The 17,015-nt window shown below is 40.8% G+C and overlaps 1 protein-coding gene across 1 annotated transcript in view; it reads right to left on the bottom strand.

Moving 5' to 3' along the window:
* Positions 1-3,720: 3,720 nt before the first annotated feature.
* Positions 3,721-17,015, bottom strand: part of si:dkeyp-72e1.9 (syntaxin-binding protein 4) — a 103,186-nt gene continuing 89,891 nt past the window's right edge. The window contains exons 16-20 of the mRNA XM_053338081.1: positions 16,230-16,295; positions 15,520-15,717; positions 5,781-5,894; positions 4,048-4,097; positions 3,721-3,886 (exon numbers count right to left, since the gene is read on the bottom strand). Of these exons, the coding sequence (XP_053194056.1) occupies positions 3,721-3,886; positions 4,048-4,097; positions 5,781-5,894; positions 15,520-15,717; positions 16,230-16,295 (594 nt within the window). The remainder of the gene's footprint in view (positions 3,887-4,047; positions 4,098-5,780; positions 5,895-15,519; positions 15,718-16,229; positions 16,296-17,015) is intronic.

Below are 17,015 nucleotides of genomic sequence, written 5' to 3'. Positions count from 1 at the left end.
AGTTTTAAATTCCATTAACCAATTTTCCAAAGCAGCAGGCTTGAAACTAAATATTGATAAATGTGAAATATTAACCACCTGGCACACTCAATTTGTAACATTGCGGTGAAAACAAAAGTTAAATATTTGGGTATTATTATCACCAAGAATAAAGAAATAAGGGAGAGAGAAAATGTTTGTAAAAATGTGGATAAATGCAAATAAATTCTGAACGCTTGGTTACAGAGGGACATTACTGTGTTTGGAAGGGTCCTGCTATCAAAAATGGAAAGTCTGTCAAGAGCTATTTACCCTGCTTTCTCACTTGAAATTTCAGATAAAATGATTAAACTTATCAACAGTATGAATTTTAAATTTATTTGGAAAAACAAATGTCAATATATTAGAAGAGCTGATATGGACAAGAATATTGAAGAGGGTGGGTTAAATGCTATAGATTTCTCTGTTATCAATGGTGTGCTAAAATGAAAATGGCTCATTCCTTTTTTCTGCACAAAGACTCCTTTTGGTTTACCATCCCCAATGCAATTTTTCGACAAGTGGGAGGCATTGATTTTCTGTTGTGATGTGACTATGATATATGTAAACTGCCTGTGAAACTATCAGACTATCACCAGCAAGTTCTCCTTTACTGGAACCTGGTATACAAACACAACTTTACTCCTCACAACTCACCCTTGTGGAATAACAGATATGTTCTATTCAATAGAAAGTCATTGTTTTTGGGAACGTGGTTGGATAATGGAATTTGGGCTGTATCACATCTAATGGATGACCATGGCAATTTTTTTAAATCATGAGAACTTTTGCATTAAGTTTAATTTTCAATGCTCACTAAAAGAGTACAATAAAGTAATTAAAGCCATTCCAATTCCCTTTAAAGCAATGACGCAACAATTGGTGGTGCATTCAACTGTGTCGGAAATGAGATCACTCTGTGTAGAAGGAGTCAATTTAGGTAGTACACAATTCTCTAATAAATTCATTAGAACCATATTAAACACACAATACTATCCTGGTCAGCTAAAAAGAAAATATGTTCTGCGTGATTACAATGATGTTGAGGCAAGACAAATAAGAAAAAAATATTAATCTTATCCAATCCCTCCCAAAGCTAAAGAGGTGACATTTAAAATATTAAACAATATCTATCCATCTAACCAATTCTTACATGTAAGATTTAATTGGGACAACAATTTATGTGGATTCTGTGAGCGTGACATTGAGACAGTGGAGCATATTTTCTTTGAATGTGATCATGTTGGGGAATTTTGGTCTTCATTTCAAAACTGGTTGTTAACCAAACAAATAACAGTGCACCCTTTGAACTGGATGTCTATTAAGGTTGGAGTACAGTTAAAGGAGAAGAACTTGAACTTTTTGGTGAACAATCTAGTCTCACTTGGGAAACATTTTATTCACAAATGTAAATACCTCAAGATGAAACCTCACATCAATGGTTGGAAGAATGAACTCAAGTTATACAAGAAATCCTTGTATTACATGTCGAACAATAAGGCCCAGAAGAAGAGGGCGTGCTTGTTCTGAGTGCATGCACATTAGATCTGAGAGCGCATACTTTAGTTCTGAGTGCGCACAGGACATATTTGAATGCGAGCGAAATGTTTGTGTCCAAGAAGAAGAAATGAGTACAAGCATGTGATTTTTGAGTTCAAGCACACATTTTGAAAGAAGGCAGACATCTCAGTGCCAGCACAAAATGTGAGCATGAGGAGAATAAATCTGAGCATGACAAGGAACTGTGTCACTGAAAAGGAATAAAATCATGCTCTCAAACTGAAAATCACATCATGTGTGTCATCCACACATTGATCTCATCAAGGTAAGGTCTTACTAGCCCCTACATCTAAGTAAGGCTATAGACACCAATTCACATCCATAAATTCCCCATCAGTCATCAATAAATGTTGATGAAAGTGATTAATCCTTGTGTTTGAAAAAAAGACACAATCACTGTTTTATGGTCCATGTGAACATTTGAAAGAATATGATGAATATAAAATGTCTGAATGTTGATTTTTGAATTTGTTTAATCAACACAGGTAAAATGTTTACATTTGCATATAAAAATGATGCACTTTATTTTTGGTATACTGTGGGTCACAGGAGGAAAAGTCTGGCTAAAAGAAATGTGTATATGTTGTTTTTACAGCTCTCAAATGTAAAAATGGGGCAAATTTGACCCTGAACAGTGTGTAAGGGTTAAGTTCTGCTTCAGTACTTTTAGTAGTGGTAATAAAATATTAGGAGACTAATCAAGTCCAGTCATAAGTTATTCCTTTAATATAAAACAGTAACAGAAAGAATATGAGGCCACACCAAAGATGCAATCTGACTGAATTACAGGACATGTCGGTTTACTTTAAATGCATTTGCAGCTTTCTGTATAAACAAAACCAATGTTCCACATGTATTCTATGATGGATGTCTGCCTACACGCTGACTACCAAACACAAGTTTACACAGCAGGCGCTACAGCAGCTCCCAAAATGTACAACATAAAAGCTGCTCCTGGATGCAGGAGACACAACATGCAGTGATATGACGACACTGAATGAACAGCGCTCGAGTCCAGATGATCTGTGAACGCTTCATTCCTTGCCTTTTATTCATGAACGAGGGCACGAGGAGAGTTAGAGGGGACGCAGGGCGGGTACTGTTATTTGTCTACTTTTTGCTTGACAGTTCATGAACTCTGCGGCGGAGCAAAGAAGCGAAGGATGCAGATGGCAGAGGAAGACACTGGATTGTCCTTTCCCAGCAAATAAGTTGTCCTTTACATGCAGCCCATATGAATCTATGTTGGGGGGTTAGAAAAGAAGTCAGGGAGGAGTATTAACAAGGTTTAACAGCAGCGTCTGTGTGTTGTGGACTTGGTCATGCAGCTCCTTCAACAACACCTGCTGTCATAGTAACACAAAAGAGAATTCCAGCAGACTTTTTATTTGGCAGGGCACTTCTCATAGAGACTTCTGTACATATGATTAATGGTTGAATACTGAGAGTCCTTGGGTCACGGCTGAGTCCGTCAGATCTCACTGCTGAACCCTCCATAAACACTGAAATATGTCAAAGGAAGATAATAATTTGATGTGTGCGAGCAAGCTTTGGCATTAAATCGTTGGCTGGTCAATCGCTGCGTTCAATCTGTCCGCTGTGGATTTGACTTGAATTGTAGTGATCAGTGACTATTTTAAAAAGGTGTATTTGGATGGCGTCCTGTCCGTTGACCATGGCGTCGCCCCGTCGTGGGTTCAGCCGATCGTTCTCGGCCCCTTCAAGCTCCAGCCGACCCCCCGCGTCCTCCCACAGTCCTCTCTGGCTCTGTGTTGCTCACATGTGGGGAGGGCTAACATCCGGGACTGATGCCGCCTCTGATGTACTCGCTGCTTCTGCAGATCAATCACAGTTAGGACAGAAGAGTTACACACTGTATCATCAGCATCATCATGTCACATCAAAACATGAAACATTAAGGAACACTTTACAAGAGAGCTTGAGGCAGAATCTCTATGTAAAAATCTCAAACTGTACTATTATTTTGTTAATATTATAGTTGATGGAGTGTAAGCTAGAGACTGATGTGTCATGCATGGTGATGTAGCTGCACAGGATAAAATCCCATCAACTGCATGAAAATGACTGGAAAATAAATAGCTAGCTAATCTTTTAATCCAGTTTTAGGTGGTGTGTTATAGTTTATTCTTTTTCATTGTGATCCAGCGTGCAGTCTGCACCTTTGTCATCAGTGTCAGAGCAGACTCCCTGCACCAGCTCCTTGGCCTCAGCAGCCAGCTGTAAGGCAGGATCAAGAAGAGGTGACGGAGTGTTTGGACTTTCTGTGGCTGGAGATGACTTGTTGCTCCTGATATACAGAACACACACACACACACACACACACACACACACACACACACACACACACACACACACACACACACACACAGGCAGGAAGATTTATTACAACATAACTTGCAGAACTACCAGTAAGGTGATGTTGAGCTGTAGATGTTTAGCGTCTCTTACCTGACTTCTCCTACAAACAGGCTGGGTGTGGTTAACACTTTGTGGACGTTCTGAGGAGAGAAAGGGAACTGTACCAGTTATATGAGGTTCTGTTCTCTCAGCTTTTGACTGTCCTCAGGTCTCTTTCAGACTGAGGTTGTCTGTTTTGATGTGCATCATATGTTCCCTTTTGGTTCTGGTGTAATTTAAGACCTGTGAGGATATCTGGTGCACACTTTCCTCCTCAGGTCTGGGTGGTATCTAACTCAAACTGCAGGTAAAGTCTTTATATGCACCATAGAAGACCTCATTTTGATAAAAGAAGGATTTATTTTGGTGGCTCACATTGTGTCCAGACTAGACAGAGACAAGCTTATATATTTTCAGGTTTTGTTGACATTGTCAGAAAGATAATTTGACTATTATTCACCTTTGTATTAGAGTTATATTGGTTTGTATAGCACATGTTGAAGGGCTGGACAAAATATTAAGAACATTCTTCAATTAAATGCACTACATTGCACCTCTCCTACCCAATACCACTTCAATCTAATAATAAACAACGTAGAATTTTCACCTTTCTGACAATGTGAACAAAACTGTTTACAATTGTATAAGCCTTGTAAAAGTATCATTTATGGCAGAGCGGTTGTGTTAGATTGCTTTAGTTTGCACAGGTATTCCTAACCAAGTGTTTGTGAGTGTATTTGGCTGGTTTATCAAAGCAGTGTGTGTCTCAGCCACTGGGGGGCAGACTGGCTCCATAACAGTGATGGAAACCATAGACTATAAAAGAAGTGGACTAGCCTCTGTGACATCAACCATTGGTTTGCATTTAATTCAAGCAGCATCAACCACGGCTTGAAATTGAAGCCAATGTGGAATCCCTTAAAGTTTAATACTGACAGTCACTAGTTACTGGCTCCAAAAAAATCCATGGCTCCAATAGACTTCTATTTAAAAAGCATCAACTCCTCTCATGAAATAATAAGTTAGTTTTTTAATGAGTCATTATAGTCTCAATTTCTAAATCAGGCCCTTTAATAAATGTGCTGGTTTTCATTTTGGAAATGATTACTCCCTTAATAAGATAGAAAGACAACTAGTAGCTTTGATGTCTGCTGTATAGGCATTGATTGACAGCTGCGATTGACAGTTTACTCCCTGGTTCCATTACATGCACTGAGCTGGAATATTTTTCTCCACATATTTCAGTAAGTTTAATGTTATTGGACAATGATACCTGCTGTGGTAGTTAGGTGATGTTTCCAGAGTGGGAAGACAACACCCAGCACTCCTTATTAGGAAGCTCCTGGCTCCAAACAGAAAACTGTAAGCTGCAACTCTGAGTTTCAAACGGACTCCAGTGCAAAGTAATGGGTGATGTCACAGTGATGACGTCCATTTCTTTTATACAGGGTATGATTAGTTTATCTTTATATATGAACTGCTGCTTCTTAACTAAAACAGCAACATGTTGAATCAAGAATCTTACAGATCTGACTAATTTATTTGTGATTATTAGTAGAAACGTGTATCACAATAGCATTGAAAAACAGTATTCTAATGAGTGTATTTGCATATATTATTAAATAAAATCAGTTGTTTCTCAGCATTGAAAACCTCATATGTTATGTCATGTTGTATCTAGACTACACAGATACATTTTGGACTTTTCCACCAGTTCTAGCTGTAAAACCATTGCTTCTAAATGACTGACAGGTGTTATATATGAAGGTGTTGAAGGGTTGCACCTGTGCAAAGCCTAGCAGTTTCTTGTTGGAGATCTCCAGGTGTTTCCTGTTCAGCTCGGACTTTCTCAGCTGGCAGTCGATAGCTGTCAGCCTCCTGTTCAGGTCATGCACCTCCTCCTGAATCACACAAGTAACACACACACACACACACATACACACACACATCTGATCAATGAACAGTTTTACAAAACACTAACGTTGAAACATAGAAGATAAAGATTTGACTCAAGCTTCATATTAGCTTCAGATCTACTTTTAAATCCATGTTTACACAGAAGGAGGACTGTGGATTTAGTCCTCCATCACTTCCATTGTAAGAGTATTATGAAGAGATCTTCTAATGGTCAGTATGAACAGGAGGAATCATTACAGTAAGAAAAACAGCTTTAATGTTCATTTGGAAAACTCTGTTATTTTAAGACAGACTTGAATAATAACTTTAGCTCATCAGTGTCCATCTACTGCCAAGTGTCACACAAACGGATATTATTGAAAAGTTACTGCAGATGAACCCTGCTGTATATCAGACATTTACTATCTACACCTACATGTAGATAGATGGAGAAAAGAGCTGAATAAATCAGGACCTGGGAGACTGCAGAAAATACTGATGGAGGTTGTTTTAAATAAGGATATTGGTGACACGAGGGATGAGAGTGTACTTAAAAAATGGAGCAAGACTTTGCTTATTTCCCATAATTTTGATGTTGTCTTCCTTACAGACGTGTCTTAAAAGATGAGTTGAAGAGAAATATGAATCAACATGGATATTCATCTATTATATTTTTTAATTATGGTATTACTCTGGAGGAAGAAAGCTGTAGGTGTGGATTCCCAAATGAGGTATTAAAGTAATCGTCACTTCTTAATGTGCTTTTCTGTTTGTTTATATTTTGTTTTAAATACAGTATTGTATAATCAGCGAAGTATGAATCTATTATTAAACCCATTCCAAAATCATGTAAGAATAATCCAAGAATATCTTTTAATTTTCGAGGAGTCTTCTCACTACTGTGTATGAATTATATTGTGTGTGTGCGTGCATAGATCAGCCTCTGTTCATTTATAATTTGGACATATCTGTGCTGTGGAAAGTCATGCTGAATGAGTTACTAGCACTTCCTGCCCACACTGTGTCCATGGACAGACAGCAACCACCTGGATTACTACTGACACTGAAGAAAAAGTCTGAGTTTCATGATTCCAGTGGAGTAGAATGATAAAGAGCTGTCCTCATTTTTGTGACTGGATATTGCTTTGCAGCTGATTCCTGTGAGGCAGTGTGCAGCCAGAGGATTTACCACCTGAGATGAAAAAGCCACAGGTAGTGAGGCAGTAAGCCTGAGAGCCAGAGCAAATGAATATAAAGCCTTCTTTTCATCAAAGCAGGATGCTGGTGAAAACAGAGGCAGGACTCCTCGGCTCAGTCAGTCGAGCTGTTAGAAATGCAGCTTGATGTGTTTCACAGAGACGCGGCTACAAAAGAAGGCAGCGGACTGACAGAGCTGCAGGGCTTCCAGTGTGTGGAGGAGAAAAAGCCTGATGCTGGGTTGTTTTTTTTAACATCACACAATGTCATCTGCAATGTAACTGTTGGCTCTGGGTGTGACTCTATACTCATTGTTGAGGCTGGTCTTAGGTCTACAGAGATGTCACATGGAGACAAGAATATCTCTGATTGGCTGCTTGCATCCTCTCCTACAGGTTGCTTTTTTTGTGATCAATTTTTTATTTATTTTCTGATTTATACAACAAACAGATAGACATACATAAGACAACAATAACAATAAGACAACATACAACATTTAACTTTAAACAGTTAAACATACACAAATGAGATAACATACAACATTCATCAACACGCACTCACCCCCCCCCCCCCCCCCCCCACAGGTCTTGCCCCTCCCACCCAGAGAAAACCAGTCATCTAAACAGCTCAGTACAGTTTTTAAGTCTGTGTAAGAAATTTAGGATACCAGATGTACAAGAAGTAGAAGAAGGACAGTAAACCATTGCTACCCCCCCCCCCCCCAACACTCTATCGATAAAGGATGACCACAAGTTGATATTTTTAGTTTGTGCGCCATGCATACTGGCCACAGATTTCTCTAGCTTAGCCAGATCTATTACTGTGTTCACCCAGGGTTGATAAGATAGATCATGAGATGCTTTCCATCTCTGTGCTATAAGCTTTTTGGCAGCAGTAAGGCCTACCAGAAACCAGCGTTGGTGCATCAAAGAAAGATCCAAACCCGTGAAATCGTTCAGCAATAGGATAGTCGGGGAGCAGGGGATGGTACGCTCAAGCACTGTAGACATTTTGTTGGACACCATACTCCAAAAGTCTCTCACACCAGGGCAATCCCAGACCATGTGCACAAAGGTTCCTGTGGTTCCTAAAGAGCATAGCTGACAGTTGGGAGATGGATTTAAGTTCATCAAAAATAATTTGTGCAGAGTGCAGTAGAGTCTGTGTGCAAAGTTATAATGAATCATCTGATGGTTGGGATTACGAGATGATAGGTCAATCTTTGACCAGACTATGGACCAATTGATTGTGGAAGGTGCCATTGAGAGATCCTGACTCAAGCGACTATCCAATTGCAGAGTTTTTTCTGCGTGTTTAGAAATGAACGTGTAAAGGGCAGACACCAAGCCTTGGGTAGAAAGATTTCCACATATTTTATGGATTGGATTAGGTTCCAAGTTTTCCCCCCAGGGGACTCCGTATGCCCGTAAGGCACTGCGGAGTTGTAGGTAGAAGAAAAAAGAAGTGCCAGGTAGGTTGAAATGAGATTTCAGGTCTTGAAAAGATCTGAGAGTATTATCTGATGTGATGTCAGAAAGGGTATTAATACCCTTATCACTCCATTGAGGGAAGAAAATCGGGTGACCACCCAAGCAAAGGGAAAAATTATTAAATAATGGGTTAGGGTTAGGGTTGGTGAGGATGGAATTTCAAGTGAATGCTGGAGTGTGATTCCACTGTTCTCCATGTGGCGACCAGATGCGATATTAAGGAGCCAAATTTGGATTCGCGGATTTTGATAGGGATGTTAGAGTAAATTAAGTCCTGAAGCCTATGTGGTTTAACTAGATTTTCCTCTAAAGAATGCCAGGCTACCCGGGCCGCCGGATTTAACCAGGTATGTAGAGGTCGGAGGGTTGAGGACCAAAAATAAAATTGGAAATTTGGAAAACCAAGACCACCAGAAAGTTTATGCCTCTGCAAGATGGACATTTTGACCCATGGGCGTTTCCCTTTCCAGACATATCTAGAGACGAATTTATGTAGTTTCTCCCAGTGTCCAACAGGGGGTGTTAAGGGCAGCATTGTACTACAGAAGTTAACTCGCGGTAGGATGTTCATTTTGATAATAGAAGCTCTCGCTCGAAATGAATTGGGGATGGAGAACCAGCGCTCCAAATCAGCTTCCACCTGCCTGAGGGTCGAGTTGTAGTTAAAAGAGACTGTAGTTGGTATTGAAGCAAAAATGGATAAACCTAAGTATTTAAACTGGTCAACCACTGGATATCGTTTGGTACAGACGCTTGTCGCATAAAATCGTTAAGAGGGAGAAGAGCCGACTTGGACCAGTTTATTTTATACCCAGATATACTCCCGAATTTATTAAAAATAGACAGAATATGAGGTGTAGAATTAATTGCATCACCAAGATAGAGTTATACATCATCGCAATAAAGAGAGATGAAATGGTCCGTTCCATGAACCGTAATAGGCGTATGGGGTGACTGACGAACCGTCTGGGCCAAAGGTTCCAAAGATGAAATGAACAATAGTGGCGAAAGAACACAGCCTTGTCTAGAGCTGCGGCCCACTGGAAATGAAGTGGAACAGATGTTGCCAGTCATTACCATGGCATATAGTGTTTTTACCATATTGATGAAGTGGATACCAAATCCCATATGGTGGAGAGCAGCCCATAAACAGTGCCATTCAAGACGATCGAAGGCTTTCTCTGCGTCCAGCAATAGTACTGCACAGGGAGTTTGAACCTCAGCGGAAGCTTCTACTATATGCAAAAGTCTACGTACATTATCTGAGGATAAGCGAGATTTTACGAAACCAGTTTGGTCAGGATGAATGAGCTTATTCATAAGAGGCTCAAGCCTTAGCGCAAGCATTTTCGCCAACAGTTTAATGTCAACATTCAAAAGTGATAAAGGTCACTAATTTGCACATTCGTTTGGGTCTTTCCCTTTTTTATGGAGTAAAGTAATTGTGACTGTGTTAACATCCCTTGAAAAGGAGCCACTTGAGATGGCACGATTGATCATGTTCAGCAACAAAGGGCCAAGCTGAGACCAAAATTGTAAATAGAGTTCAGGAGGAATTCCATCAAACCCAGGCGCTTTGCCTTTGTTAAGACTGCGTAAAGCTATCTCCAATTCGACTAAGGTAAATGGTTTATCTAGAGATATAGCCTCCTGGGGCAGCAGTTTAGCGAGTTTTAAGGTCTTAAAAAATATATCAAATTTAGAAGAGTCATAAGGAACCGCAGAAGTGTAAAAATTGGAATAAAAAGAGCGGAATGTAATATTAATCAACTTGGGATCCGTTACCAGAGCTCCTTCTGGTGTTTTGATAGAAGGAATATGCGCAAAAGTTTCACTGGCACGCAGACTTATGGCAAGTGAAAGGCTGGGGCGGGCTCCCTCAAAGTAATGATTTTGACGTGTACGATGGATAAGAAATTCGGCACGCTGTCGAAATAGGGAGTTCAGCTCCTCTCTTATTTTATTTTGTTGGGTGATTGAGTCTGAAGTAACGTTATTGTGCATAGCACCTTCAAGTTGACCGAGTTCGCGCTCCAGTTCAAGAACCCTGCGTTGTCTAGACTTGTTTAAATTGGACGCAAACGATACACAGTTACTTCTAATATAACCTTTCACAGAATCCCATAATATGCGGGGGTTCTCTACTGAACATTCGTTAAATAATATGAATTCAACCAAGCCAGATTCAAGTTGATTTAGAAAGCTCTCATTACGCAGCAAAGAGGCATTAAAACGCCAACGTGGAGCGCGGTCGCGTGATTCTGAAAGGTTAGCCATGCAGACCGCCTTATGATCTGAAAAGGCCAAGGGGAGCATGACCATACTTACCTTTTCAAGGAAATCCTTGGATGTTAAAATGAAATCTATTCTCGAAAATGACCGATGTCTTGCTGAAAAAAACGAGATGTCTCGTTTGTTATGATTGGTGACGCGCCATACATCCATTAATGAAAATTCATGAGCCTATTTTCTTAATGCACCAGACGCTGCCCTCTGGTCACTGCCCTTCGCTACAGCCGTCCTGTCCACAGAGTGGTCCCAAACTGCATTAAAGTCTGCTCCTATAATTAACTAGTATTCCGCCAGTTCATATTAGATAGTCGCACATAGAAATCTGAGTCAAAACTGTTAGGTGTATAAATAGACAGAAATGCAATCTTTTTATTTGCTATGATGGTTTTCATAAAAGTGATCCTACCATCTGAATCACCCCCAACACCTAAGTTGGTGAATTGAAAATAACGGCGGACCACAATTAATACTCCCTTCGTTTTATTAAGGGCTGAAGTGTTTGCCTTCACACAGTAATGTTTATTCTGCAATTTATGGACATCCTTCTGAAGCATGTGGGATTCACTCACCATCGCCAAATCCACTCCCTCTCTTCTCAATACATCTAGAAACTAGAAAACTGCGTTTATGGGGCAAATTGAGGCCCCGCGCATTAAAAGAAAGCACACTCAATCTAGTCATTCAGATCGTAATACATACAATCAGGTCCATAAATATTTGGACATTGACACAATTTTCAGTATTTCAGCTCTGTACCACACCACAATGAATTTGAAATGAAACAATCAAGTTGTACTTTAAGTGCAGACTTTGAGCTTTAATTTGAGGTTATTTACATCCAAATCAGGTGAACGGTGTAGGAATTACAGCACATTTTATATGTGCCTTCCACTTTTTAAGGGACCAAAAGTAATTGGACAAACTAACATAATCATAAATCAAATTGCCCACTTTTCAATACTTTGTTGAAAATCCTTTTGCAGTCAATGACAGCCTGAAGTCTGGAACCCATTGACATCACCAGACGCTGGGTTTCATCCCTGGTGATGCTCTGCCAGGCCTCTGCTACAGCGGTCTTCAGTTCCTGCTTGTTCTTTGGGCATTTTCCCTTCAGTTTTGTCTTCAGCAAGTGAAATGCATGCTCTATTGGATTCAGGTCAGGTGATTGACTTGGCCATTGCAGAACATTCCACTTCTTTGCCTTTAAAAACTCTTTGGTTGCTTTCGCAGTATGCTTCGTGTCATTGTCCATCTGCACTGTGAAGCGCCGTCCAATGAGTTTTGAAGCATTTGGCTGAATATGAGCAGATAATATTGCCCGAAACACTTCAGAATTCATCTTGCTGCTTTTGTCAGCTGTCACATCATCGATAAATATAAGAGATCCAGTTCCACTAGCAGCCATGCATGCCCACGCCATCACACTACCACCACCATGCTTCATTGATGAGGTGGTATGCTTTGGATCTTGAGCAGTTCCTTCCCTTCTCCATACTCTTCTCTTTCCATCACTCTGGTACAAGTTGATCTTTGTCTCGTCTGTCCATAAGATCTTGTTCCAGAACTGCACAGGCTCTTTTAGATGTTTCTTGGCAAACTCTAATCTGGCCTTCCTGTTTTTGAGGCTCACTAGTGGTTTACACCTTGTGATGAAACCTCTGTATTTCTTCTGGTGAAGCCTTCTCTTAATTGTTGACTTGGACACCGACACACCTACCTCCTGGAGAGTTTCCTTGATCTGGCCAACTGTTATGAAGGGATCTTTCTTGACCAGGGAAAGGATTCGTCTGTCATCCACCACACTTGTTTTCCGTGTTCTTCCAGGTCTTTTGGTGTTGCTGAGCTCACCAGTGCGTTCTCTCTTCTTAATTATGTACCAAACAGTTGATTTAGCCACACCTAATGTTTTTGCTATCTCTCTGATAGGTTTGTTTTGATTTTTCAGCCTAATGATGGCTCGCTTCACTGATAGTGACAGCTCTTTGGACTTCATATTGAGAGATGACCTCCGCAGATTCCAAATGAATATACCACACTTGAAATGAACTCTAGGCCTTTTATCTGCTCCTTGTAAATGAAATAACGAGGGGATCACACACACCTGGTCATGGAACAGCTGAGTAGCCAATTGTCCAATTACTTTTGGTCCCTCAAAAGGTGGAAGGCACATATAAAATGTGCTGTAATTCCTACACCGTTCACCTGATTTGGATGTAAATAACCTCAAATTAAAGCTCAAAGTCTGCACTTAAAGTACAACTTGATTGTTTCATTTGAAATTCATTGTGGTGTGGTACAGAGCTGAAATACTGAAAATTGTGTCAATGTCCAAATATTTATGGACCTGACTGTACGATAAAGGATAAGCTGTAGATAACCGAAACAAAATAAGCAGGCAGAGCAAGACCTGACACCCCCCCCCCCGCCCCGCAAACCAAACACACACATACACCACACAACATACACACCCATACTACAACAACACAACCAAGCGCACATACCCTTCTGCACACACACGCACACACGCACACAACACATACATGGCAGCTAGTGAATCCCCCCCCCCACCACCCCCCCCCCCCCCACACACACACACACACACACACATACATACACACGAGACTGAACAAAACAGTACCAAGCAATACCTGGATATTGCCAATGTAACCATGTAAGCCTATCCTAGCCCTCCCACCTATGCTGAAAGAAGGCGAGTCCCAAGGAAACTCCTGGGGGGAGAACAATTGATCAAAAAAATAAATTAAGCCGTCAAGGCAGTCAATAGCCTAAGGCCTGTTAATCAATTAAAGGAAAATAATATGACCTTACATAGGCCTATAGCCACCACCGAAACAAACTAAGGACAGAACAAACAAAAACCAGCTGAAAAAGCCACCCAACCGCAGGTCTAGCAAACAACACATTTCCATATATGTACAATCGACACCTGGTTCAATAAACAAGATTTATTGTAAGTCTTGCAATAAACAATATAATAGGCATAGCCTATTTAAAGTCCCAAATGACCAGGCCGCGATGTGAAAGAAAGAATAAAAATAAAAATAGAAATAGGCTAGACAGCGAAACAAAAAATAATGGGGGAGCTGCAGTGGCACTCGCAACTTACCCCAAAGCGCCCGAACCAGCGTTAGTAGTGCTGGCTCTGGCCTTATTTCAGGTCGGGAAATGAAACTTTTAGAGCGACCAAGGCCGCCTCTAAGCTCACGAACTTCAAGGGTTCATCATCGATCCAAACAAGGAGGGTGCCCGGGTCCCGGACTCTGGTTTTGATGTTTTTTCCGTGGAGCTGCTCTCGCAGCGGCCAGTACTGGTCCCGCAGTTTCCTCCGACGCACCGATATGTCCTCTGAGATCCGTAGCCTCACGCCGGGCAGGTCAGTGGGCTCCAGCACGGTGGATCTGGCTGTCTCCACAATGGAGCGCTTCTTTTGCAGATGATGGAGCTTAAAGATCACTGTGCGGGTCCTGGCGGCGTTCTTGTCCAATGGGCCGATTCTGTGGGCGATTTCGATGTCGTTTTCCTTCAGAGGAATGGATAGGAGAGACGAGAGGATCTTTGCCAGGTAGGCCTCCATGGTGTAGTCTGCCTCACTCTTCTCCGGCAGGTGAATCAAACTGAAATTCCTTCTCCTGGATCGGTTCTCCAGATTGTCTATAGTGATCATGGCTTCCTCTAATTTGTTATCCAAGGTTTTGATGACCAACTCTTGCGCTTCCAGCTTGTTGGATTGTTCAAGCAAGTTGGCCTCAGTTAGATCCAGCTGCGCGCCAATCGAGTTAACCAAAGTTAATTTGATGCTACCAGCGTATCTAGTGTCGCTTGGATTTTCTCCATTGTCGGTTTGGAGCGTGTTTTACGCGGCATACACAGATGCTGGAATTGTTTGTTTGTTGTTTTAGTCAACTCGCAAAAGTATTGACTAAATTCTATCCCAAATGGCGAACAGCGTTATAAAATCCACTTTTTGAGTTAATGAGTTAATGGAGCAGTGTTATTTCATTGTCAAAAAGTTGATTAAGGTTATAAAATCACTTTTTTCTCCCCCGGGAGTAGGACACGCACATCTCACTCACTGCCGTCCGCCATCTTGTTCTTGTTAGTTATCTCTCCTACAGGTTGCTGATGATGACGGTGAAGAGAACATGAAGGAAGTTAAGAAGCTCAGTCTACAGTTAGCTGAGTTAGCTGCCAAGCTAACCGCCGAGTTAGTGGCCGAGTTAGCCGCCGGGCAAGCAGCTGAGTTAGCAGCAGAAAGCTCTCAGACGTAGAGTCCATGTTTCTGGTAGAGGTGGTGACTTTGATTGACAGGTGACACTTGGTAGGGGGCGGGGTTTCAGCAAACTCAGCGGGCACTCCCACAGGAGCAGAGAAAGAGGCTGATTTTTACACAACTTTGAAGCCTAATTTGGCAGGGTGGTTAACAACACACTTTTCTGTGGTATGTCAAACTCAGAACACATATTTATTCTAGGCATAATGCACATATTAATAGTTATTATATTATTGAATAATGTTTTGTATGTAAGATACAAATGTACGAACTAATGAGTAACATTTTCTATTTCTACTTTTTACTACACTACATGTTTTATAACTGCTTAAATAGAAATAGTTACTAGCAGCTCACCTTGGTGGCCTCTACTCCTAGTGTTTGTCTCTTGCTGGCCAGCTGGTTCTTCAGGTCTCTGATCTCAGCCTCCAGCAGCTGGATCACTTCCTCATAGTCCTGCTCGGCGCTGCTGGTCTGCCGATGCACCACGTCGGCCTCGGCTGCCTGCAGGCGGCTCTTCAGACGGGTGTTCTCCTCCACAGTCAAACATGCTTTCTGTGAAGAACAACAGGATGATTCTGTTTGTTAGACGCATTCAGAGACCTACAACTGTCCCCTTTTATCTTTAACCCTTACATTACTTCAAGGCTCAAATTTGACCTATTTTTACATTTGAGAGCTGTAAAAACACAGAACACATTTCTTTTAGCCAACCTTTCCTAATGTGAGCCACAGTATACAAACATGGAAATAAAATGCATCTTTTTTAAATTTTTGTGCACACACACATTTTTATACATGCAAATGTACAAATTTGACATATGTTCATAAAAAACTTTAGAAATGACCATTCAAACATGTTGTTGTATCAAATGGATCTCCTTTTTCCTCCATAAACAAATACATACACTCTGTCTGCTCTCTGACAGCTTCATTAAGGATTAATCAACATTTACTAATGCAATGGGGAATTTATGAATGTGAACCACTGTAGAGACTAATGATGAGTCAGAATATGAACAGTATGTAAACTGATATAATAGTATTATATATATATTGTCTCTCACCTCTGAGGTCTTCTGCAGCTCCTCCTCCAGGTTTTTCTTGCTGTGCTCCATGTCCTTCAGCATCACCTGCCAAAACAGGAACAATATTTCGCCCAGCAGATTTCTATCATCAGGCCAATAGTCTGACTGAGTGAAAGCAGACTACATGACAGAGAACCTCGCCCTCTCTCAGTTGTCATGAAGGACATGCATCAGTTGTTTTCACTATAAACTTGTTGGCTGAGTGTCTGTTCTCATCCTAACCCTTTCTGTCCATACAAGTGTTCACATTTAAACTCACTACACCAATTTCTTCGTAACTTGCTCATTTAAACCTGATAATGTCCTAACCCTTTACCTTAACCTAACCTAACCCTAACCCTAGCATTTGTGAGATTTGATCACTGGTGTAATTGACATCATTAAATAGCTTTATACAGGTGACCTGTCCTGCTCTGTGTGTGTAGTCAGTCATATGTCAGCACACTAAAACATGCATGGAGTTATACTGTTTAGCTGCCAATATAAATATACTGATGATGATAATGATACAGTGAAGCAGTGGTGGAAAGTAACTAACATTTGCTCAAGTACTGTACTTAAAAGTAAAAGTAAGCATCATTTGGAGGTTTCCATGTGATGCTACTTTATACTTCCACTTCACTACATTTATTTATTTACTTTTCTTGGGGTTTTGTTTGGGGTTTTTATTTTTATTTTAGGAAAATGTTACCCATTCTGTCTTTAAGTAAACGATCTGTACTTCTTCCACCTCTGGCATTCAGTTTATTTCAGCGACTCCTTCAT

This window comes from Scomber japonicus, chromosome 18 (genome assembly GCF_027409825.1).
Source record: "Scomber japonicus isolate fScoJap1 chromosome 18, fScoJap1.pri, whole genome shotgun sequence".
Lineage (NCBI taxonomy): Eukaryota > Metazoa > Chordata > Actinopteri > Scombriformes > Scombridae > Scomber > Scomber japonicus.
The sequence above is the reverse complement of the archived record's forward strand: the minus strand, read 5'-3'. Positions and strand labels throughout refer to the sequence as shown.